The sequence below is a fragment of the Zea mays genome, chromosome 4, assembly GCF_902167145.1.
Source record: "Zea mays cultivar B73 chromosome 4, Zm-B73-REFERENCE-NAM-5.0, whole genome shotgun sequence".
Lineage (NCBI taxonomy): Eukaryota > Viridiplantae > Streptophyta > Magnoliopsida > Poales > Poaceae > Zea > Zea mays.
The window spans coordinates 113,229,791-113,255,607 of NC_050099.1; the positions used below are offsets into that span (position 1 = coordinate 113,229,791).

Sequence of the window (25,817 nt, forward strand, 5' to 3'; positions counted from 1 at the left end):
GGAATGAAGGTTGTGGATGAAGTTTCGAATGTGTGTGTTTGGACATTCATTTGCACGATACATTACATCATACATTGCATTCATAAACATTCATTTAGACATACATAGGATCATCATCATATCATACAAATACAGACAGTTGCTTCGGCTCTAAGCATACAGCTTGAAAAGCAGATTCATGCTTCGTTGTGTACGAAAAGAAGGGAAGGTGTTTTTCGCCTTCGGCTCAAAAAATACAGATTTCGACCACATCAAAGCATTTCATACATCGATGGAAAGGTAAAATGGAAATAAAAATATATTACAAGGTATGGACAAATTTACAGAGTAGAATCTGATTCTTAAGTTACAATACTCTTTATAAAGGTTAATACAAGAGTTTTCTTAGAATTCTTCCACAGCTAGGTATTCGAGCTTCATCACCATCTGTTGAGCTTCGAATTGTCTGCTAAGCTTCGACTCTGTGTTCTTCGGCTTCGTCATCCTGTACATATCAAAGCATTATAAGGAAAATTCAAGTTTCAAGGAAAAGGTAAGTACAAGGTATGATTTTATTACCGGCTTGAGGTGACTTCGAGCTTCGTCACCAGCTAGGCTTCGCCCACCCTTTGCCCATATTTGCTTTATAAATCTGTTTCCTATGCTTCAAGCTAGGCTGGGGATATAAATCAGATCTGCTAGTGATAAGCTGAAGTTTGGTCTATTAACAATCTTTCCATGCGTGCAACCAGATTTCATGAAGGCAACAGCCGTGCCTCGAGAAGCTAGCAGGGCACAGAAATCACCGTGTCCGGCTATAACTTCATCAGGAGCATCAACTTCGCCCTTAATGTGTTTGAAGGTCCCTGGCAAGTCCTCAATCGAAGGAATGAATTTCTCAGAGCTGGCTCCAACCGAGTTGAAGATCTGCCTTAACCGCTGCACGCATCGGTTGCTGAACTCTAGACATTTATCTTGAAGTTCTTTCAATGATTTTTGCAAATTTGAACTTTTTTTGACCTCAGCCTCAAACTTCATATCAAATCTATGTTTTTCTTGTTCAAAGCTTTCTGATTTTGAGAGAAGCTCCTTATCTAACTTTGCAATTTTGGCTTCAGCTTTTGCCAGTAAACCTTCCATTGTCTGAAGTTCGAAATCTTTCTTTTCAAGAACAGCTGCTTGATCTTTTATTTTGCTTTCTAAACCTTCAATTATGATCTCATGTTTTTTGTCTTTAAGGTCCTGTTGCATCCTCAAAGCTTTGCTTAATAGCATACTCTGAGTAGAAGCAAGCTTCGTCAGCAAACACCTTCGTCGTTAAAAACAATGAAAAGTCGAAGAAAAGTTTTTACCTTGAAGTTAGAATAGAATAAACTACCGACGATATGCTGTCGTCGGTAGCGGCTGATATCGGTCTCAAGCTTCGGGAAACCAATACTCTTCGACAGAGTACCGACGACCTTCGCTGCAGTCCGGTATCGAAGACAACCTAAGCTTTCATCGTCAATACCGCCGAAGAGCATTGCCTCTGACTGATACCCGCAGGATATGGCATAGTCTCTTAATTCTTCTTTCTCAGCCATTGACAATTCTTGTCCAATTAAGTTTTGAAAATTGAAGTTTTCTTCTTCTGAAGTATCTTTGGCTATATCCTTCTCTTTCCCAGGCACTGTGGCCATGGTCTCTTCAGTGGCTGCAGCAGCTTCTTCTGCGGCCATATCCAGAAGTATTTTATCTATATCAGGGAATGTGCTTTCTAAGTTTGCATCCTTGGCCGTTGCAGCTTCGGTAATCGTGGCTTCAGAAGGTGCAGCTTCGGTAGCTGTAGCGCTCTCTACATCTGGTGCCTTTGATGCCGAAGGTGGTGGTGGTGTCTCTTCAATAGCTTCTGTCACAGTAATAATCCTTCGTTTTTTCGGCCCAACAGACTTCTTCGCTGCCGAGGGCTCCTTCTTCTTCTGTAAAAGCTTCGGCAGATGTGGCCCTAGTGGACTTAGCTTGATAGGCAAGGATGCAGTCATTACCTTTAGAATTTCTTCCACGTCGGCAGCAGAAGGTGTTGAAGGAGTCTCTTCTTCCATATCAGTTGCCTTCTGCTTTAGAGCCGAAGCTTTTCTCCTCTTCGGAGCAACTGCCTTCGGCTCAGGGCTCAATTTTCTTTTCTTTAGGATTTCTTCGTCTTCTTTCACCATTCTAGCAGCTTGTCTGCCCACAACACTAACAATTATTTTTCTTTTTTGCCCTTCGACGCCCTTGTTCAATCGCTCATAGTCTGGATATTCATAATTCAGGGCATCCATTACCCGATCCAATCTTCGCTTCGGTCGGGCGCCGAAGGCTGCAGTCATCAACTGATCTTCTTTTCTCGTATAATTGCCCAAAATCTCGTTGCACATAACCTCAATTGTATCCAACCATTCTTGGCAGGGTTCTTTGAAGTGTTTTTTGAACTTGAAATGATAGGGTAGCCGAACAAGTTCATTCTTCTTCTTCTTCTCTTTTTCAAGCTTCGGCATACCCCATTCCCTTAGCGTTGGAAATACTCGGTTGGCCAAGTAATCTTGAACTAAATCTCTAGTTCCAATGTGTTCAGATACAACTCTAAACTCATACACAACATCTGGGCATGGTGCCCCCGGCGTCATGTTGCACTGAGGCCTAGTCAGCCCGAAGGTTAACTCCAGCGGGCTCTGTACTAGCTTCTCCTTTTTCTCATCAATCTTAACATAAAACCATTCAGATTCCCAACCGGTCGGCCATTTAGAGCGATAGCTGACCACTGGTGTCTTCTTGCGATAAGCAAAATTATAGCAACCGAAGTTCTCATGCAATCCGTCTTCCCTAGCCTTCATCTGATAATGAAGTTCATGTACTCGGCAGAAGGCTTCGGCGAGCGGCTCCAACCCTTGACTTCGGAGAGCCCAGATATACACGCTGAGCCTAACAATGGCGTTAGGGGTCAGTTGATGAAGGTAAATCTCAAAATTTTCCAAGACATCCGCAATCATCCTGTGCAGAGGAAATCTCAACCCTGCTTTGAAGAAGCTCTTAAAAACCACCACTTCATCATTTTCTGGCTTCGGGATAGTCTCTTCCCCGCCTAAATGAATCAACCCCTTATCGGCTTCTCTGAAGTAGCCTAACTTCGTCATCATAGCCATATCAGCTTCAGACACAGTTGACTTCCCAAAATCCAAATGGCTGGGCTTTGATGGCATAGCAGTGTTATAGTCAATCTCTTCACCAGTATCGCCCTCTTCAATATCTGCCTGCTCGGCTTCAGTAGCAGGGGTGCCTTCGTCAGGAGCGCCCTCCATCACAACTAGTCCCGACCGCCTCAACTTCGGAGATCGAAGTGGTTTTAGTAGCTTCGGTTTCCTCTCTGTCGTGTGTAATCTTAGCTGTTGAGCGCACCCTGGCCATTTGATGTTGAATTTCTTGCATTTTGACGAAGTTGATTATTTTTTGACGAAGCTCCCTCTTATCATGAAGCTAGAGCAAAGTGATCCTTTGATTGGGAATACGATGAACAAGCTTCGGCGGTGGTCAAATTTTTTGGCAGCACAACAGTGCAATAGCAGTAAATGCTGTGGTAACTTCACAACTACCCGTCTGTTTATATAGTGCTGCAGGTAGGAAGGTGAATCGTCAAGTCGCTCGCACCCGCTGAACAGTCGCTCGCACCCGCTGAATAGTCACCCGCACTCGCTGAACGGTGGACCATAGCGCCCAAGAAGCTGAATCACCAGATCGCGTGTACCCGTTGAATGGTGGGACCACCCTTCACTCGGAATATTTAAATCGTTTCTCGGCAACGAGATAAGGGAAGGTGTTTTTCGGACCTTCGGCATTCCGAAGCCTGAGAGAGTTTTTCACGGGTCGAGCTCGTTACGAAAAATGATCTAGCACCGTGAAGGGGCTATTGTTGGGGGTCTGCTTCGTCGCCGAAGGTCCCATAAGAAGAAACACCTTCGGAAGACTGGCACAAAGCCGAAGCTATCAATCAAAGTGCTTCGGAGTACATTTCCAAATGCACCGACTTAAAGACGAAATGACCAATCGGCCCGTGATAACTTGTATTATGATTGTAAACCTTTGTAAAGGACATGAATGTAATTTCTCACAGGCTGTGTCCTGTGCCTATAAATAGGTGAACAGTACCCCTGTACTGTTCACACGATCCTGCATTCGCTTGTGCGTAATGCTTGGATTCTTGCTTTCTGTTGAGCCGAAGGTATAAATGTAATTAGATACTGTATCTAAGTATTCAATTTCATATAATGAAGACGTGTGAATGATATTATATGCTTATTCGTGTCATCTTTCACATTTTATATATTTCATATGTTTCGCCTTTCATTTTCTTATACCATGGTGATGAAGGTACGTCCTTCATGACCTTCGTCCGAAGATCGTTATATCCTAAGGGAAATAATGCTTCGAAGGATGAAGGATGTTAACATTTAATGCTTTGTGTTGCCTTGTTCTTGACTCATAGCATTTGAGAACAAGTCCCCAACACCAGCGCCTCAGCGACTGGCGTACCCAGCTAGAGGAGCGCACCAAGGCGGCGTCCCGCCAGTTCGCCTCCGAGCGGTCCGAGCTTGAGCGGGACCGCAAGGACTACAAGAAGGACCTCTAGAAGGTGTACGCCCGGGAGCTGGAGGTGGGTCGGAAGGAGAAGAGGCTGGCCAAGAAGGAGGAGGCCTTGAACCAGAGGGAGGAAGTCGTCATAGAGCTCCAGGCCAAGCTAAGTGCCTTCAACGAAATCCTGGAGGAGCAGCGGGTCCAGCAGATCGTTGCTATGGAGAGCCTGCAAAAGCTGCAGCGAGAGCTTGATGGCAAGGCCCGCGACAGTGCCCTCGCCGAGGAGAAGCTTAAAGCGAAAGGAGAATCCTTGGACAGGCGGGAGACAGACCTCGCCAGGCGGGAGAAGGATCTCGCCTTCAAGGAGGAAATGCTTGAAAGGCGGGAGAAGTTGCTGGCCGAGCATGAGCTCGAGGCGGAGGAGAAGGAGCGGACGTTGGAGGAGCGGGTCCGCCGGTTCCAGGCGGCGCAGGCGGTACAGGTAGCACCGAGCCCCAGGCGGTGGAGGCGATGAAGAAAACACTTGAAGATCTCCAGGCGGAGCATTGCGCCAGGGTCCAGCGCATCGCCGCATGGGCTGGCGAGGCAAGCACGACACTGGTGCCGCTAGGGGTGAGTCCCATCCCGGTGTCGGAGCTGCCGACGTCCATCTCTGACGCACTCCCGGTGCTGGACTCCGCCGCAGACCGCCTCCGACGCCTGGACCAGATCCTTGGCGTCCGCTTGGAGGCCGAGAGCGGCAGGCTCTGCCGGGCGGTAATCGAGTACATCTTGACGTGCTTCCAGAGCCACGACATGACCATCTCCTTGGAGCCGGTGATCGCTGGTTCGATGGCCGACACTGAAGATGCCACCCCGGGAGGCCGTACAAGATGTCGTGGAACTGGTGGCCGAACGTTTCCAGCGGGATCCTGCTGATGATGAGTAGCTAGATCTGCAGAGAGAAGGCAAGGGTCTCGCTGGGAAGCAGCTTTGTAATATTTTTTGGTCTTTGTAAGATACTTTTGAGTACTATTCAGTATTAGCACTTATCTGTATACTATTTGTCCTTGTTGTGTGTGGCGTTACCAACTCCTCCCTGGTACTTGGCCCCTTGGGATGTAGGCTCTACGTGTCGAGGCTGGATACCAGTATACCTAAGAAAGAGTTGGCAACGGCCCCCACGAGGTAGCCTCGACTGGGACCTGGACCTGTACATAGCTTCGGCTAGGAAGTGTAAGTAGCACACCCATAGGACCCATCGTCTGGTATCAGCTGTTGGGGACTTTTTCTCAACATGCTATGAGATAAGAACAAGGCAACACAAAGTATTAATGGTTAAAGACCTTCGTCCTTCGAAGCATTATCTCCCTTAGGATATAATGATCTTCAGACGAAGGTTATGAAGGACGTACCTTCATCATCTCATTATTATAATAATGAAAGTAGAAGCATATGAAACATGGAAAATAACATGAATAATCATATGACATCATTAAGATAGTTTTATTATATTATCATGAACAAATATGAACAATATCGAATTACATTTGTACCTTCGGCTTGATAGAAGGTGAAAATCCAGGTGACGTGCGAGTGAATACAAGTCAGCGTGAACAGTACGAGGTACTGTTCATCTATTTATAGGCACAAGACGCAACCTGTGTGGATTTACATTCATGTCCTTTATAACTGATTACAATCATGACACAGATTAACATGGGCTAATCGGTCTTTTCATCTTTAAGTCGGTGCCACCCTTCGTCTCAAGGCGTGTCATTATGCCGAAGCTCCCTGGATGGTAGCTTTGGCTTTGCTTCTGTGTTGATCTTCCGAAGGTGTTTCTTCTTATAGGACCTTCGGCGACGAAGCAAACCCCCAACAGTAGCCCCTTCACGGTACCAGATCGTTTTTCGTGATGAGCTCGACCCGTGAAAAATTCTCTTAGGCTTCAGAACGCCGAAGGTCCGAAAAACACCTTCCGTGAGCTCATTGTCGAGAAACGATTGGATATTCCAAGTGCGAGGTGGTCCCACCATACGGCGGGTACGAGCGATCTGGTGATTCACCTTCTCGTGCATTGTGGTCCACCGTTCAGTGGGTGCGGGCGACTGTTCAGCGTGTGCGAGCGGCTTGACGATTCACCTTCCCACCTGCAGCACTATATAAATAGATGGGTAGGTGTGAAGTTACCACAACATTTATTACTATTGCACTGTTGTGCTGCTAAAAAATTTGACCATAGCCGAAGCTTATTCATCGTATTCTCAATCAAAGCATCGTCTTGTTTTAGCTTCGTCATAAGAGGGAGCTTCGGCAAAACTGCAAAAAGTCATCAACTTCGTTAAAACCGTGAGAAATTTAGTATCAAATGGCTAGAGTGCGTTCAACAGCTAGAATTACACGCAACAGAGAGGAGGCCGAAGCTGCTGAGACTGCCCCTTGTCCGAAGTAATGAGGCAATCGGGACTGGTTGTGACAGAGGGTGCTTCTGAGGAAGGTGCACCTGCTACCGAAGCTGAACAGGCTGACATTGAAGAGGGTAATGCTGATGAAGAAGAGATAGATTATAACACCGTCATGCCATCCAAACCCAGCCACTTGGACTTTGGAAAGTCTACTGTCTCTGAGGCTGATATGCCCATGATGTTAAAGCTAGGCTACTTCGGGGAAGCCGAGAAGAAGCTGATTCGTTTTGGTAGGGAAGAAACCACTCCGAAGCCAGAAAATGATGAGGTGGTAGTTTTCAGAAGTTACTTCAAAGCAGGATTGAGGTTTCCTTTGCATGAAATGATTGGGGATGTTTTGGAAGATTTCGAAATTTATCTTCATCAGCTGACTCCTAACGCCATCGTTAGGCTCAGTGTCTTTATCTGGGCTCTTCGAAGCCAAGGAGTGGAGCCGCTTGTCAAAGCTTTGTGCCGGGTGCACGAGCTTCATTATCAGACGAAGGCTAGAGAAGATGGGCTACACAAGAATTTCGGCTATTACAACTTTGCTTACCGCAAAGATATGAAGACTCCGGTGATCAGCTATCGCACCAAATGGCCAACCGGTTGGAAGAATGAGTGGTTTTATGTTAAGGTTGATGAGAAGAATGAGAAGATAGTTCAGAGCCCACTGGACCTAACCTTCGGGTTAACTAGGCCCCTGTGCGACATGTTGCAAGGGTCACCATGCCGAGAAGCTGTGGGCGAATTCCGAGTTGTGTCTGAGCATATCGGTAATAGAGATTTGGTGTAGGAATACTTAGCTAATAGAGTATTTCCGACGTTAAAGGAATGGAATAAGCCGAAGCTTAAAGGAGAAAAGAAAAAGAATGAACTTGTTCGACTGCCCTATCACTTCAAGTTCAAGAAACATTTCAAAGAGCCTTGCCAAGAATGGTTGGAAACGATTGAAGCTATGTGCAATGAAATTCTGGGCAACTATACTAAGAAAGAAGATCAATTGATGACCGCGGCCTTCGGCACCCGACCGAAACGAAGGCTGAACCGAGTAATGGATGCCCTGAAATTTGAATACCCTGACTATGAACTGTTACGCAAGGGTGCCGAAGGGCCAAAGCGAAAAAGAGCTGTCAGTGTTATGAAGAGGCAAGTTGCTAGAATGATAGAAGAAGATGAGAAAGCTTTAAAAAAGAAAAAAATCCAGCCCTAAGCCGAAGGTGGCTGTTCCGAAGAAAAGAAAAGTTGCGGCTGCGAAGCCAAGAACAACTGATATAGAGGAAGAAGTTCCTTCAACGCCTCCCGCTGCTGACGTGGAGGAAATTTTAAAGGTAATGACCAAATCTTTACCTCTCAAGCTAAGTCCACTAGGGCCACAACTGATGAAGCTTTTATAGAAGAAGGAGGAGCCTGCAGCAATCAAGAAGCCTGCTGAAAAAAGGCGAAGGATTATTACTGTTATTGATGCTATTGAAGAAACGCCACCGTCGGCTTCAGCGTAAAAAACACCAGCTGCCGAAGCTGCTCCCGCCGAAGCTACAACTACCGAAGGTGCGACGGCCAAAGCCACAAATCTTGAGGGCGTATTTTCTGATATTGATAAGATGATTTTGGATATGGCCATGGAAGAAACTGTTGCAACTGCCGAGGCAACCCTGGCCACGGTGCCTAGAAAAGGGGAGAAGGTGTTTAACAAAGAGAAGAAGATTGCCGAAGATATTTCGGAGGAAGGGGACTTCAATTTTCGAAACATGATTGTCAGGAGTTATCCAAGGCTAAAAAAGAAGAACTAAGAGATTATGCTATATCTTGCGGCTACCAGCCAGGAGCATTGCTCTTCGGTGGCGTTGACGAAGAGAGCTTAGGATGCCTCCGGGACCGGACTGGAGCGAAGGTTGTCAGCACTCTATCAAAGAGTGTTGGCTTTCCGAAGCTTGAGGCCGACCTCAGCAGATACCGGCGGCAACATATCGCCGGTAGCTTGTTTTATTCTAACTTTAAGGTAAAGTTCTTACCTTAACTTTTTGTTGTTTTCAAGATGAAGGTTTTTTTTCCAGAGTCTACTACTAAGTAAAACCTTAAGGATGCAACAAGATCTCGAGGACAAGAAAAATGAGATTATAATTGAGGGCTTAGAGGGCAAAATTAAAGATCACAAAGCTGCTCTGGAGAAGAAGGATTCCGTGATTCAAACAATGGAGGGTTCGCTGGCAGAAGCTCAAGCCAAGATTGCTAGATTAAACAGTGAACTCTCCATGAAATCAAAAAGCTTCGAACAAGAGAAGAAGGATTTTGATGCAAAGCTTGAAGCTGAAGTTGGAAAGAGTTTGAACTTGCAAAAGTCATTGAAGGAACTTCAAGATAAATGTCTGAACTTCGACAACTGTTGCGTGCAACGACTGAAGCAGGTCTTCAACTCTGTTGGAGCCAGTTCTGAAAAGTTTAAACCTTCAGCTGAAGACCTGCCAGGCATCTTCGATCATATTAAAGGCGAAGTTGATGCTCTTGATGAAGTCATAGCTGGGCATGGTGATTTCTGTGCTCTGCTAGCTTCTCGTGGCACAGCTGTTGCTTTTATGAAGGCTGGTTGCATGCACGGGAATATTGTAAACAGGCCGAACTTCAGCTTATCACCAGCGGACTTGAATGACATCCTTAGCCTGGCCCGAAGCATTGGGAACAGATTCATAACTCAAATTTGGGCAAAGGGTGGACGAAGATTGGCTAGTGACGAAGCTCGAAGTCACCTCAAACCGGTAATAAACTCATACATTTGCTTACCTTTTCCTTGAAACTTGAATTTACCTTATAACGCTTTGTTATGTACTGGATGACAAAGCCGAAGAGCAGTGATCCGAAGCTTGGTGGATGATCTGAATCTTAGCGGATGGTGATGAAGCCAAAGACATTGCTATTAGCTAGGGTGGTGAAGTTCAGTCTGCCTTGCCTCACTTGTACTTTCTGCCTCTTGCCTTGGTTCTGATTGGAATTCTGCCCCTGCCTCTGCTGGTTCTTGGGGCAATTCTTGGCGTAGTGTCCAGTGCTGCCACAAGTGAAACATCTGTTGTCATTGGTCTGACGATACTGCTGCTGTTGTGGCTAGGTGTTGTTCCTCTGAACTGGGGGCTGAGAGCGGTTGGGTGCCTGCTGCTGCTGTTGTAGTCGGATCACCCACCGGCCTTACTGCTGAGGTCCCCTACCCTGAGTGTCGGACACAATCCTGAAACGCTGAGGCTGAGCTGAAGGTCCTTCCATAGGGGTCTTCCTGTTCTTTTCTGCCTGGCAGGCTGTGATGCAGTCTTCCTGAGAAATGGCCATGTTGACTAACTCATTATAGCTATTGGCCCTGACTGTATTGAGACAGTCGCGGAGCTTAGTACTGAGGCCCTCCTGAACCTATCCCTCTTCTTCTCATCTGTGTCAGCAAGATAGCCTACGTACTGACACAGGTCATTGAAGGCCTGAGTGTAATGCAACACAGTACGATTCCCCTGAGTAAGTGCCAGAAACTCATTGAGCTTGCGGTCCATGATGCCTGCCGGTATGTGATGTCCTCTGAATGCTGCCTTGAATTCTCCCCATTCCACTGCGTGATCAACTGGCTGCATAGCGAGAAAGTGGATCCACCATGTTCGCGCGGGTCCGCGAAGCTGCTGGGTGGCGAAACAGACCTTAGCCACATCTGAACAAACTCCAGTAAGCAGTGGGAATTTGGATTCCACTACCCTAAGCCACACATCAGCATCAAGTGGATCCTCTGCCCGAGTGAACAAAGGCGGCTGAGTGCTGAGGAACTCCTGATAAGTGGCCGCTGCTGGGGGACGCTGATGGTGATCACCACCACCATAGTGCTGAGGTGGTGGCTGACGTTGAGCCAACTGTCGCAGAATCTCATTCTGCTGAGCCATCAGTTCTTGCATGGTAGGAGGCGGCGGTGGTGGTGGAGGAATGCACTCATTCTGTCCACGGCGCGCTCTTCCTGCCATCTGAAAATTTTGGACGTTCTTAATATCATACTTCTGAAATCAAGGCTCGCACATAGTAAAAGATTTGAAAGGACAAGGTTTGTAAAAAGCCAAACATTTCCTTGCATTTTTCATAAAAGACACTACATAACATAAATTTCCTTCATAACTTAAAATCGACATCATCCATCATTCATAAATCCAAAAGAGTTTTCTAACGGTTACAACAGTGCTTAAAAGACTCAACTCTTCCTAGCCTAGTACCCCAAAGGTGCAAAAGCTAAGCTAGCTTTGAGGAGTTCTACTGCTGCACACTTCTATCCAAATTTCTGAAACCTAATGGACAAACAAGGCAACACTGGACTTGGGGGAAGGTGGTCTTCCTGAGCCAGCAGTGTCCAAGCTGGATACAGGCTCCGGCTCCTCTCCTCCCTCGATGTCAACATCCTCGTCGGCCCCTTCGGCCTCCATGTCCTGGATCTCCTGATGGTGCATATCCAGGTGCTGGTTGGCTTCCTCAAGTTGCTGCTGAGTGTTCAGAAGTTGATCCTCGAGAACCTCGATGGTGTTCTCCCTGGCTCCTACTAGCTACTCAAGCTCTTGGATCTGGGTGGCCATCTGCTCCACCAGGAGGTCCTTCTCCACCAGCTCAGTGGATAGGTCTACCATAAGGTCCTCCCTGTTATCCAGGGTGATCTTGGTAGCCTCCACCAAGCTCATCAGCTAGGACATTGCCTCACCTCGCACTGCTTGCAGACGGTACATGGCATTCATGCATCGCACCGTCAGGTGAGCAGTCTGCTCTGGGTAAAGAGCCCACACATCCTTGGCATGCACCACTCGATCCTTCCACATTGGCTTGTCCTCCTTTTCAGCGGGGAACAAGCCAATGGGATGAGTGGACAGCTCCAAGGGGTGAAAGCCATAAAAGGTCGTTAGCCCGAGGAGAGCAATGGCCTCAATAGTGTCTTCAGCCCGGTATCCGAAAGACTCGGAGTCCAACGAACGCCAGCCCAGCTGCAAGGGATGAGGCTCCAAGGTCATCCTCACCCTACAGCGGGGTACCCGGTGCTCCTCGAACAACTGCACCAGATAACCGGCTCCCTGCAGCACCTCCCACAAAATGCAGGGAAAACCCTCTTGCGCAAGTCCGTCCGTGTGGGAATGTGCGTTCCCTCCTTCCGAGGACTCGTGAGAAGTCATCTGTGTAAGGGTAAGCGTAAGCGAAAAAGAAAAAGAATTAAGAAAATAAAAGTGGATTGGGGCTTGGCTTTCCCAAGGTTATTGATGAGGACATCACCTGCAACATGAGTACGACTACACCAGCAGCACCTCCACATCAAGCGCCACTTCCTTCATTAGCCGGGCTAGTCACTCGGGCCTGTGCCAGAGATCTTAACTTCGTCATGCTACTGAAGAATGAGGGCCCAGAAGAATAGATGACCAGCCCAACTACGACCCATAGTGGACGACCTAGGGTTGGCCGCCACTAGGGGCTGCACCCCCTCTCTCTATTTATCCAGGAGCTGCGCCTCCTTTGTTCTTTGAGTTTTGTTTTACGTTAGCTTTAGCTACTCTAGAACACGCGCAAATAAGCGCTGTCTTTGTGTATTCAGAACTCCACCCTCGAGTAATAGATTAGATTGCTTGCATCTTTTTCTTGTTCGTTCTTCGATTGCGCACAGGAAACGATCTTCGTGATCAGGCCGATCTCACATCAGCAAGGTCGGTAACCACAGGGAGTTGGTTCAGCGATTGCATTGGCGCCTCGGGCTTTCTCGTCGTAGTCGGATCGCAAGGGCTGTGGTAGAACCTCCCAAGGTATCGGGCCCACATGCACCTGTCCTTGTCTTAAAGAACTCAGACGGCCATGCATGTGCACCAGATAACTTAACAGGATCCGTCCGATTGCCCCACAGACACCGGATAAACCACTTACAACCAGAACCGCGGGATTAAGTAATACAAATCACACACACCAATATTTTGCAGCGGAAATCTTATTACCAAATTTTACAAATTACAAAAATTTTACTTCGTACATGATCAGAGTGATTACTACATTGATTCAAAGAAAGAAACTTTGAACGGTTATAAATTATTTATAGTTTTGAAATATATGCTAGCTCAAGTGACCATCCTCAATAAGAAGATAAAGGCGGGGTATACTTATATAAGAAGGCCGAGCCCACCGGCACTTAACACCATCAACAGCAGCACAAAACTATAACCTGAAAAACAACAGGGAATAAAACCCTGAGTATGGAATTACTCAGCAAGACTTACCCGACTAAAGAAAAGACTCTCAAGGATATGCTGGATTTGGGAATCAAGGAGAGGCTTTAGCAAGAATCAACTTAGATACTTTTGCAGAAATAGCTTACTAAAGTGAGTCCTTACTTTCAATATTTTAACGCCAGATTAAATATTTAATAGACTCTGTTTGCATCTAGTCTAATTTCGTCATCTCATCAATACAACATCATTTTTATCCATAGTGTTCACATCTTGACTTAGGTTGTAGGTCGGAGCTCAAGTCTCCACTGTCCGGGGATATAACGGCGATCCGAATCGATTTACTCAGCTGAGGATTTCTAACCACACGACATATGTTACTCGTAAACCTTGATGTCTACTATTCCCACGGATCCTCCACTGCATGAACAGGTCCGCGCCACCCGAGAGTACACCACCCCTTTTAGGCGATCCGTTGCCAGGAGGGTACGTGCCACTCTCGCCATCTCTCCACGCCCAGTGCGCGATTGTCTTTTCATGTATGGAATAGCCGGGTTCAAGCTTACCCTGTCCCATTCTCAGGGCATGTGGCTAGATAAGATAGTCCTTGATCAACAGGCCTACATACGCATCCAATCCTTAATTGACCCGGGCGGAGCATCATCTGTTCCTAGCCCAAGTCTCGATTTAAGTATTTCCATCCTTAGGATTGTGTCTGTTCCTTAGGATGAAAGAGCATCACAGGGAACTTTGCAGTAAGATCCCACTATTGCTCCAAATGAAAATATTCTTGCAGGTAGAAGCCATCCTTTCTCGAGTTAAATTAAGGACAACCTCTATCCACGAGATCTAAGCAAGGCTAAGCATTTTTGTAAATCATATTTTGATACTTCACAGAAGTATCTATAAAGGTATGGATATCAAGGAAAGCAATGCATCAAAGGGTTTCAAGCAATTCCTATGAACCTAATGCACATTTCACTAGACTTAAGTGTGCGAAAAGTATTTAAAAACACAAGGAAAGGGGTTGCATGCACCGGGGCTTGCCTGGAATAAACACTATGTTAGTGTTGGTTAGACGACGTCCGCTTGCCGATCATCTTCAGGTTTGTCCATCAGCATCATCCTGTGGAGTAGCCCGTGCTTGGGGTCGACTTGGGTCGTCTTCTGCATCGCGCGATTAATTAACGTACCTGAATGGAATGCATTATGCACATGAATGCATATCGATGGAAATATTACAAACCTAAATAGTGTTACGTGATGGCGAATTTAAACACCTAGCGGCGAGGCGTTGTACAATTTCATACGGAATCCCTAGTTATTAATATACGACTACACGCAATAATTACGCCCCTCGAACCTAACGCAAACATCACGAACAACAAACTATACACATTAAATACAATTAGCCTACACAACTCACCAGCTAATTGATTAATTGCTAACCTTATTCCTTGTTTTATAAATTATACTACATGGCTCACAAGGAACTATTTTAATTTTATTTCACTCCTTACATATTTTACATATCAACAATTAATCAAACATCTCTTTATGTTATTTATTTAATGCAATTGACAACGACAAAATTCATCAGGTAGTTGTATAAAACACTAAATCTATCCTTTACGTCGTTACTTCGCCCAGATATCACCTAAATTAATACACCTTTCGCATTACTAAACCCATCGTACTTTACTTATTTTTAATACTACCACAATACGCCTGCGCTAAATACGAAGATTATTACGATTAATAATTCTAGTTAATCCAATCATTAAATAAACTTACAAAAATTATAAATCGGCTCACCAGTATCAAACGCGATCCAATACTCGTACGAATGCGGATAAATCCTGGCTCGAGCTTCCTGTCGCGCACATGGTGAATACCATGCTGTTAGCCTCCGACTTCACCCAACTCTTGAGATTTCTTGCTGACGCGCGGAACGACGACGAGATTGATTCTGAAGGGAGCTGGACTGCTGGCCAGTGACTCACGGCACGGCGAGCACGAGCACAGAGAAAGGAAAAGCTCAGGACCGAGCTCAAGGAAGGACCGCGCAAGGAGCTTGGCGCGCAGGGACGAGCGGGAGCAGAACGCTGGGCGCGCAGGAAAGCGAGCTAAGCGCGCATACGCGGAAAAGGGAGCTGGGCACATAACGCGCAGGAGCTTTGGCCGACGCCATGGCTGGGAGCTAGGGCGAGCAGCACGCAGGCACAGCACACAAGGAGAAGCGTGCGCTGGGTGAGCAGGGAGCAGGAAGCCGGCGAGCCAACAGAGGAAGACACTCTGGAGAAACAGGGAGCTAGAGGAGGTCGCGCATAGGGAGGTAGGTGGCCGAGCTGGGCGACTCCGGCGTGCAGGGAGTATCGCGAGCTGGAACCAGGGTGCGGCGTGTCTTCCATGGCCGAGCAGAGTGGTGGACTGAGGGGGACGCGGCCAAGCGGAGCAGGGGCAACACCAGCGAGCTCGCGCGTAGGGAAAACCAGGGAGCAGAGGCACGACAATCCTGGCTAAGCAGAGGGGACGCCGCGAGCTGGAGCTGTAGTCAGGCGCTGGGCAGGGACCGAGCAGGGAGCACCAGGGAACAGCGGCATCAGGCATAGAACGAGAGCCCGACCAGGAGACGTGGAGTCGGGGCGGAGCTCGGCAGGGTCACGGCTGGGGACTTGGGCGCCGGGCGCCATGGGGAAGGAAGCTTGGCTGCGACACGCAGAGAAGCTCCGATCCGAGGACAGAGCGCTCAGGCGCTATGGAGGGAGCACCGCGAGGGAGCTGCGTGGAGAGGGAGAGCTCGGCTGGGAGGAGTGGAAGACCACTCGGCTGAGCGAGGGAGAAGATCAGTGGCTGCAAACAAATAATCTGTCGGATGGGAAGCGGCGGCAGCAGGTAAGGCGGCTGGAGATTTTTCTCCAAGTACGAGCGGCACAGACCAGGGGATAAGGGCGATGGGGATAAGGATGAGACCGGACGCGGGGAAGACCACAGGGAGCCGACGTATGGAAACTAGGAGGCCAGCAACGTTTGTCCTAGAAGCTAGCGATAGCAGGGAATTTCTAGAAATTGAACGTGATGCTTGAGAAAGGAGGTGGCGTGGAGTTAGAAGATAGAGATGGCTAGGGAATTCTCCAGGAGATGACGTGGGAGGATAATAGAGATAGGGATGGTGGAGAGGATAAGTACATGAGTGTAGATTTTTGATCACTACGGCTGAGCAGATAAGGAACGACAGCTGTATGGGCTGATGACGTGTGATGGGGGAGGATTTTCTAGAGATAATCGTATTTTGGATAAGATACAAACAGAATGAACTCAAACGAGATCGAGACTAATATTTTAAACTATATTTAATTTGACTTAAAATCAGATAACTTCACCTACCAATCGAACACTTGATCGCTCTGTCATAGATGATTTATTGGAGAATCAAATCTCAATTAAAAACTCTCGGATGTGATGTAAGCTCGGTTAGCGAGCAATGACTAAATTATTTTACACCTAAAATTTTAGTCGTCGACTTCTTATAAATTTTGTACTAACACTTTTGTCGCCGAGTTTAATTTAATTTGCCCGGGATAAAAATCATCCGAGTGGGTCGGGCTTTCGAATTCGTATTCGCGCGAGCGATGAATTTTAAATACTCACCGGACGCACCGATTTTCGGAACAACGATGTTCCGAACATCACGAAAATTTTGGAAGAGTCCGAATAAATAAAAACGATGTTGAACTCGCGACAAACGGAACAGATGCGATATTAAAATCGCGATAGGTGAAGAAAATTTTGGCATCCGTTTTATCCACTGATTACGTGCTTAAATTCATACTCGTTGTCGAGCGGAATATAAACACCAGGGGTGTTACAGCCCTCCCCCCTTAAAAGAATCTCGTCCCGAGATTCGGAACGAAAGACATCTAAGAGTAGAGAAGCATGTAACACATGTCCATATCAGCGGTAATCGTGAGATATTTCCAAACAAAGGCGAGTGTGGATGTTGAATACTGTCACGGTTAACATGCGGCTAACCAGAGAATTCAAGTCCATGAAAGATGGTATAGATTCTAGAGAATCACCAGCTGATGGGTCTGGACTTTACGATCAGTCCATTTTATCCTGGACTAATCATGGCTCGACATGGTCACATATGCTGGAAAAGCACACGTGAGGTGATCGAGACACGACTAGAGCGATGGCTAGGTGGTTACTAGTCGACTTAATCTTAATTTTTTTTGGGAGTACTTTCTTTAGAGTGGGTTAGACCAAAGTGAGTTCAGGCAAATCGATAAAACGATCTCTAAACTCGACCTTTGTTCACTGGGCAGTTACAAGTTAGTAAAACCAACTTGTTGAACTACTTTTGACATTGAGCAGGTCCTCTCAGTACCATCGGTAAGCCAACGGTCGAGAGTTCACATTTACTCACGAAGGTCATGCATTTGGGTAGAAGTCCATTTGGTCAGGTTGCTCATCCGTTTCTTCATGCGAGATGAATTATCCACTTGATTAGGGAATACATGGATTAGATAGGAGAGCGAATGAACAAACTCCTGCATCTCAGCGGCAGGGGAAAGTCAATCTCCAATTTGAGAGCTAATTAGTTATCTCTCAACACTAAAAAGCTCCAAGACTTCACCTTTACACAAAGGACGTAAAGGGAACTTGTATACGTGTAGTCACTACCAAAGTCAAGGAAAAAGATACTACGCATGGAAAGTGGTATGCCCATTTTATTCAACGGAGATGATAGATGTTGCTTGATCACTTGACAAACAACATAGAAATTATTCAAGGGAAGGTCCACGTAAGATAACCATCAGGGTAGTTCCACAATGGATCATGACCAGAGACCTTGATACCAGCATCCGACGAGTGGCACAGTCCTGTGTGCGCATTCACAGGAGGCTCTCAGTTTCGCTGCGGCACCACAAGTCACTAACCATCACACCATTACAGAACTGGCACCAATAGAGAATCTCACGTAGCAAAAATAGATTGTGCCAAGATAACACATTGATATAGTCTCATAATGGATTACAACTATTAACTGTGATACCAGCGCGTGCCGAGTAGCACAACCATGTGTGCACATTCACAGGAGGCCCTCGGTCTCGTCACAGCACCATTGGTTTTAGTCATAACACCATTACCATACGTAACCAATAAGAAATCTCGCACCACATCAATAGATTGAGCAAGGGTGACAATATACGAAGAGATACTCCACCTGTAAGAATGGTTACAAGTAGAGAGCCAAATAGATCATGGCCCGATGAAATGAACAGGGCATGGCCATAACCTGAATTTGTTAATGAAGGGAGTACGATGGGAGACTGATAATTTAGCCCCAAGCATATTTCTATGCCCAACGCAGAGATCACAAGGTCAAGGATTAAGTTGATATGCCTTCGATAGACATGAGGAAATCAAAGGCATCAAATTCAAGAAAATGGTCGGACATGTCTTTCCTAGGTCAGGTTGACAAGGGATAAGATAATCCGCAAGGAGAGGCCAAACACAATAGAGACCTCAACCTGCATCAACTGAATAAGGGAATGGCTCTAGAAGGAGACATGACTTGAGATTTTTTTAAGTCCGGGTACACTTTAGGTCTAGCAAAGAAATTATCTAAGCATTCATTTGTATGTGTTTGGTCATGGGGTGATAATGGTAAATTCAAATTTGGGTCTCGGTTCACCAACTAAGAACATGGCCTAATTTTAGATTTAGGCAAACAAGTCACTATCCTCCTATCAGTACATCAAGCACCAAAGCAAACACATAAGGCACCCTAAGAGGTCACCTAAAGAATGGAGGACACCTATTTCATCGAAGTTCATAATTCAGCATTACACCATATTTTCTACAATCAATGGTTACTGGAATAAAGATGAGAGAAGCATTTTGGATGTATAGGTGACAAACATGATGCAACAATTAGGATGCATGCTCGTCCTATGCGTCCTCACTAATTTTTTGCCAACACACTGTGGCAATAACGTTCTATACCGGTGGCATACGTTCTCTCTCGGTATTTTGCTAGTCGTCAGCTACACATACGTTTTCGAGGTTAGTGTACCTGCAGAAAAGTTTCATCACAGCCCAATTTCCCATGATGCAGTTCACACATGACAGTTTATCACAATTTATACTCCATATATTGCTATATGGAGGCCAGCTCATCATTAAGCGCCGAGCCACGCATAGGCGCCGTTGCCACACTTTAACCATAGGGCAACTCATTATGGTAACTCACCTTCTTACCTGAGCGTAGGTGCGTCGTTACAAGTACATTACACTTCTCAGTATTCCCATGTCTGTATACCCATACACATCCATGGGGTACTGAATTCCCGAAAAAGTAAATACGCCACATCGCAGCCTTCATATATACATATGTGGAACATGTATATAATCAAGCGCTACAATTAAGCACTTCCCTAGACCGACGGTTGTTCGGTCATGCTCTCACATCTCACCTTACCTTGAGCGTCGATCCATTCAAAACTGAATGGCCTTAAAAATAACAATACACATGTATGCAATACCCCCGGTTGTGGGTTAGTGGTTTTTAAATAAGCCACCTAATAGTCCTTAATTTAGGGCTTAACAGAGGATGTCGCTAGCATTATAATTTTTCAAAACTGTTTTTCAAAGCCAAACAATGTGTTTAGTTGAAAATAAGTTTTTCAAAACCAAAACTTTTGTTTTGAAAATACGTATGTGACCGTATATACTTAATCCTGCTCCGATACCAGCTGTGGCAGAACCTCCCAAGGTATCGGGCCCACATGCACCTGTCCTTGTCTTAAAGAACTCAGACGGCCATGCATGTGCACCAGATAACTTAACAGGATCCGTCCGATTGCCCCACGGACACCGGATAAACCACTTACAACCAGAACCGCGGGATTAAGTAATACAAATCACACACACCAATATTTTGCAGCGGAAATCTTATTACCAAATTTTACAAATTACAAAAATTTTACTTCGTACATGATCAGAGTGATTACTACATTGATTCAAAGAAAGAAACTTTGAACGGTTATAAATTATTTATAGTTTTGAAATATATGCTAGCTCAAGTGACCATCCTCAATAAGAAGATAAAGGCGGGGTATACTTATATAAGAAGGCCGAGCCCACCGGCACTTAACACCATCAACAGCAGCACAAAACTATAACCTGAAAAACAACAGGGAATAAAACCCTGAGTATGGAATTACTCAGCAAGACTTACCCGACTAAAGAAAAGACTCTCAAGGATATGCTGGATTTGGGAATCAAGGAGAGGCTTTAGCAAGAATCAACTTAGATACTTTTGCAGAAATAGCTTACTAAAGTGAGTCCTTACTTTCAATATTTTAACGCCAGATTAAATATTTAATAGACTCTGTTTGCATCTAGTCTAATTTCGTCATCTCATCAATACAACATCATTTTTATCCATAGTGTTCACATCTTGACTTAGGTTGTAGGTCGGAGCTCAAGTCTCCACTGTCCGGGGATATAACGGCGTTCCGAATCGATTTACTCAGCTGAGGATTTCTAACCACACGACATATGTTACTCGTAAACCTTGATGTCTACTATTCCCACGGATCCTCCACTACATGAACAGGTCCGCGCCACCCGAGAGTACACCACCCCTTTTAGGCGATCCGTTGCCAGGAGGGTACGTGCCACTCTCGCCATCTCTCCACGCCCAGTGCGCGATTGTCTTTTCATGTATGGAATAGCCGGGTTCAAGCTTACCCTGTCCCATTCTCAGGGCATGTGGCTAGATAAGATAGTCCTTGATCAACAGGCCTACATACGCATCCAATCCTTAATTGACCCGGGCGGAGCATCATCTGTTCCTAGCCCAAGTCTCGATTTAAGTATTTCCATCCTTAGGATTGTGTCTGTTCCTTAGGATGAAAGAGCATCACAGGGAACTTTGCAGTAAGATCCCACTATTGCTCCAAATGAAAATATTCTTGCAGGTAGAAGCCATCCTTTCTCGAGTTAAATTAAGGACAACCTCTATCCACGAGATCTAAGCAAGGCTAAGCATTTTTGTAAATCATATTTTGATACTTCACAGAAGTATCTATAAAGGTATGGATATCAAGGAAAGCAATGCATCAAAGGGTTTCAAGCAATTCCTATGAACCTAATGCACATTTCACTAGACTTAAGTGTGCGAAAAGTATTTAAAAACACAAGGAAAGGGGTTGCATGCACCGGGGCTTGCCTGGAATAAACACTATGTTAGTGTTGGTTAGACGACGTCCGCTTGACGATCATCTTTAGGTTTGTCCATCAGCATCATCCTGTGGAGTAGCCCGTGCTTGGGGTCGACTTGGGTCGTCTTCTGCATCGCGCGATTAATTAACGTACCTGAATGGAATGCATTATGCACATGAATGCATATCGATGGAAATATTACAAACCTAAATAGTGTTACGTGATGGCGAATTTAAACACCTAGCGGCGAGGCGTTGTACAATTTCATACGGAATCCCTAGTTATTAATATACGACTACACGCAATAATTACGCCCCTCGAACCTAACGCAAACATCACGAACAACAAACTATACACATTAAATACAATTAGCCTACACAACTCACCAGCTAATTGATTAATTGCTAACCTTATTCCTTGTTTTATAAATTATACTACATGGCTCACAAGGAACTATTTTAATTTTATTTCACTCCTTACATATTTTACATATCAACAATTAATCAAACATCTCTTTATGTTATTTATTTAATGCAATTGACAACGACAAAATTCATCAGGTAGTTGTATAAAACACTAAATCTATCCTTTACGTCGTTACTTCGCCCAGATATCACCTAAATTAATACACCTTTCGCATTACTAAACCCATCGTACTTTACTTATTTTTAATACTACCACAATACGCCTGCGCTAAATACGAAGATTATTACGATTAATAATTCTAGTTAATCCAATCATTAAATAAACTTACAAAAATTATAAATCGGCTCACCAGTATCAAACGCGACCCAATACTCGTACGAATGCGGATAAATCCTGGCTCGAGCTTCCTGTCGCGCACATGGTGAATACCATGCTGTTAGCCTCCGACTTCACCCAACTCTTGAGATTTCTTGCTGACGCGCGGAACGACGACGAGATTGATTCTGAAGCGAGCTGGACTGCTGGCCAGTGACTCACGGCACGGCGAGCACGAGCACAGAGAAAGGAAAAGCGCAGGACCGAGCTCAAGGAAGGACCGCGCAAGGAGCTTGGCGCGCAGGGACGAGCGGGAGCAGAACGCTGGGTGCGCAGGAAAGCGAGCTAAGCGCGCATACGCGGAAAAGGGAGCTGGGCACATAACGCGCAGGAGCTTTGGCCGACGCCATGGCTGGGAGCTAGGGCGAGCAGCACGCAGGCACAGCACACAAGGAGAAGCGTGCGCTGGGTGAGCAGGGAGCAGGAAGCCGGCGAGCCAACAGAGGAAGACACTCTGGAGAAACAGGGAGCTAGAGGAGGTCGCGCATAGGGAGGTAGGTGGCCGAGCTGGGCGACTCCGGCGTGCAGGGAGTATCGCGAGCTGGAACCAGGGTGCGGCGTGTCTTCCATGGCCGAGCAGAGTGGTGGACTGAGGGGGACGCGGCCAAGCGGAGCAGGGGCAACACCAGCGAGCTCGCGCGTAGGGAAAACCAGGGAGCAGAGGCACGACAATCCTGGCTAAGCAGAGGGGACGCCGCGAGCTGGAGCTGTAGTCAGGCGCTGGGCAGGGACCGAGCAGGGAGCACCAGGGAACAGCGGCATCAGGCATAGAACGAGAGCCCGACCAGGAGACGTGGAGTCGGGGCGGAGCTCGGCAGGGTCACGGCTGGGGACTTGGGCGCCGGGCGCCATGGGGAAGGAAGCTTGGCTGCGACACGCAGAGAAGCTCCGATCCGAGGACAGAGCGCTCAGGCGCTATGGAGGGAGCACCGCGAGGGAGCTGCGTGGAGAGGGAGAGCTCAGCTGGGAGGAGTGGAAGACCACTCGGCTGAGCGAGGGAGAAGATCAGTGGCTGCAAACAAATAATCTGTCGGATGGGAAGCGGCGGCAGCAGGTAAGGCGGCTGGAGATTTTTCTCCAAGTACGAGCGGCACAGACCAGGGGATAAGGGCGATGGGGATAAGGATGAGACCGGACGCGGGGAAGACCACAGGGAGCCGACGTATGGAAACTAGGAGGCCAGCAACGTTTGTCCTAGAAGCTAGCGATAGCAGGGAATTTCTAGAAATTGAACGTGATGCTTGAGAAAGGAGGTGGCGTGGAGTTAGAAGATAGAGATGGCTAGGGAATTCTCCAGGAGATGACGTGGGAGGATAATAGAGATAGGGATGGTGGAGAGGATAAGTACATGAGTGTAGATTTTTGATCACTACGGCTGAGCAGATAAGGAACGACAGCTGTATGGGCTGATGACGTGTGATGGGGGAGGATTTTCTAGAGATAATCGTATTTTGGATAAGATACAAACAGAATGAACTCAAACGAGATCGAGACTAATATTTTAAACTATATTTAATTTGACTTAAAATCAGATAACTTCACCTACCAATCGAACACTTGATCGCTCTGTCATAGATGATTTATTGGAGAATCAAATCTCAATTAAAAACTCTCGGATGTGATGTAAGCTCGGTTAGCGAGCAATGACTAAATTATTTTACACCTAAAATTTTAGTCGTCGACTTCTTATAAATTTTGTACTAACACTTTTGTCGCCGAGTTTAATTTAATTTGCCCGGGATAAAAATCATCCGAGTGGGTCGGGCTTTCGAATTCGTATTCGCGCGAGCGATGAATTTTAAATACTCACCGGACGCACCGATTTTCGGAACAACGATGTTCCGAACATCACGAAAATTTTGGAAGAGTCCGAATAAATAAAAACGATGTCGAACTCGCGACAAACGGAACAGATGCGATATTAAAATCGCGATAGGTGAAGAAAATTTTGGCATCCGTTTTATCCACTGATTACGTGCTTAAATTCATACTCGTTGTCGAGCGGAATATAAACACCAGGGGTGTTACAAGGGTCATTTTCCGCCAAATCAGAATTATCTTTACTTGCCGAAAGATCGGGCACCTCAGCTATATCAAGTGGTATCAGATTTCTAGGTTGATCGGTGAGTTTATCGAGTGTTTTTTTCTCCTATAGTCCACAAAACCACACAAAAGTTCAGGTTAGACCTTATCCCAGCACCCTTTTGAGCCTCGCACCTTCTTTCAATAATCTGCATTGTTGAATTTGTGTGCTTTCGCGTCATTTGTTGTTGGTCGCATTGTGTTTTTTCTCACCATCCTTCTTTCTTCCTCCATTCAAACCCTAGCGCGCCGCCACCATCTCTCGTTTGATCACGCCACAGACCGAGTCAACACCACTTCCTTGTTTTTCTCCTTCGATTATGTAAAAAAACAGAAACGGAAAAAAAGAAAAGAAAAAAAGAAAACGAAAGAGAAAGGATAAAACTAGAGAACAGACAAAAAAGAAAGGAACTTGTTGACTCATCTCGGTCGTTTTAAACATAACTTGAGGTACCTTCCTTAAACCGGGCATAACTTTTCGCTCGGTTGTCCAAAAAATCTGAAATTTTTACAGGAGCTTGTTGACACCATTCTGAGGCCAGCCAAACTCTACGGCCTGTTTGGTTTTGATAAAATTGTCAAAAAATTCAGGAAAATAAAGAAAAAAATTGTCAAAGTTCTTGGACGCTTTTCAGAGAACTTGCTCTTTTTTTGTAGACCACATCTGATCTCTGTTTTTGGTGAAACTTGGTGTAGCCCTATTTTGTTGCTTCTTGTGCTGAGAAAAATATCAAAAAATCATACAAAAAAGAAAAACAAAATCATCTGTGATTCCTACTAGTGCCTTTTTGGCCTCACTAGTACAATATTTACGGTACTGCCATTCTGCTAGTTCCATCTGTCCTTTGCACTTGTGGCCAGCAATATAGTTTCATGTTTTGCACTATAATTCAACTTTGCATTATAGTTTGATCGTGCTAATCCTTGACTTGAGTGCAGCCTACCCAGAACTCCACATATTTCTACGACGAGCAGGTTTTGTTTCTCCATGCAATCGCTCATCCAATCTTTCACCGCTTCCACCTGTTGGTTGCAGTTCACCACTGTGGCTTGGTAAGAACGGATAAGAACTTGATAACAACATTCCATTGAGCGAGTTGTCACCACCATTCCCCTGTTGTCATCAGTTTTTCTCCTTTTTGGTGTTTTGGTGTTTGCGCTAACTATGGCAGGAGCACACGACACGGTGGATGTCCAGTTGTAGGAAGTAAGGGGACAAGTTGATGGACTTGCTACTGACATTAGGACGATGCATGAACGACTTGATTCAACAGCCACTTCGACGATCGCACGTTTCAACCAGCTTGATCTTGCTCAAACGGAGACTCGCACCACACTCGACACCATCCTGGCACTCCTTGATGCGTTGACCACAAAGATGGAGCAGGACTACGGTGGTGACACTGAGCAGGAACTACAGCGGTGACACTGAGCTGGACGATGGAGATCGCCGTGGTTGTGCACGCCGTGTGGTTCGTCATCCTCTTAATGACTCATTTGCTAAGAT

At 46.0% G+C, this 25,817-nt stretch overlaps 2 protein-coding genes across 6 annotated transcripts; both read right to left on the reverse strand.

The window, feature by feature from the left end:
* Positions 1-280: 280 nt before the first annotated feature.
* LOC103653588 (uncharacterized) lies at positions 281-23,467 on the reverse strand. 5 transcript variants are annotated; one of them, XM_035967315.1, is made up of 4 exons: positions 22,203-23,467; positions 15,008-21,554; positions 559-14,385; positions 281-484 (listed from the first exon to the last, which is right to left on the reverse strand). In XM_035967315.1, the coding sequence occupies exon 3, from the start codon at positions 3,294-3,296 to the stop codon at positions 1,278-1,280; it is 2,019 nt and encodes a 672-aa protein (XP_035823208.1). In that variant the 5' UTR covers positions 3,297-14,385; positions 15,008-21,554; positions 22,203-23,467; the 3' UTR covers positions 281-484; positions 559-1,277. The 5 variants fall into 5 exon arrangements, with proteins under 5 accessions (XP_035823208.1, XP_035823210.1, XP_035823209.1 ...); XM_035967317.1 differs by having other exon boundaries at positions 559-14,356; positions 15,008-21,580; XM_035967316.1 differs by having other exon boundaries at positions 559-14,359; positions 15,008-21,580.
* Positions 21,871-23,021, reverse strand: LOC118471900 (uncharacterized). The gene has a single exon (XM_035967319.1). The coding sequence runs from the start codon at positions 22,995-22,997 to the stop codon at positions 22,290-22,292; it is 708 nt and encodes a 235-aa protein (XP_035823212.1). The 5' UTR covers positions 22,998-23,021; the 3' UTR covers positions 21,871-22,289.
* Positions 23,468-25,817: the final 2,350 nt, after the last annotated feature.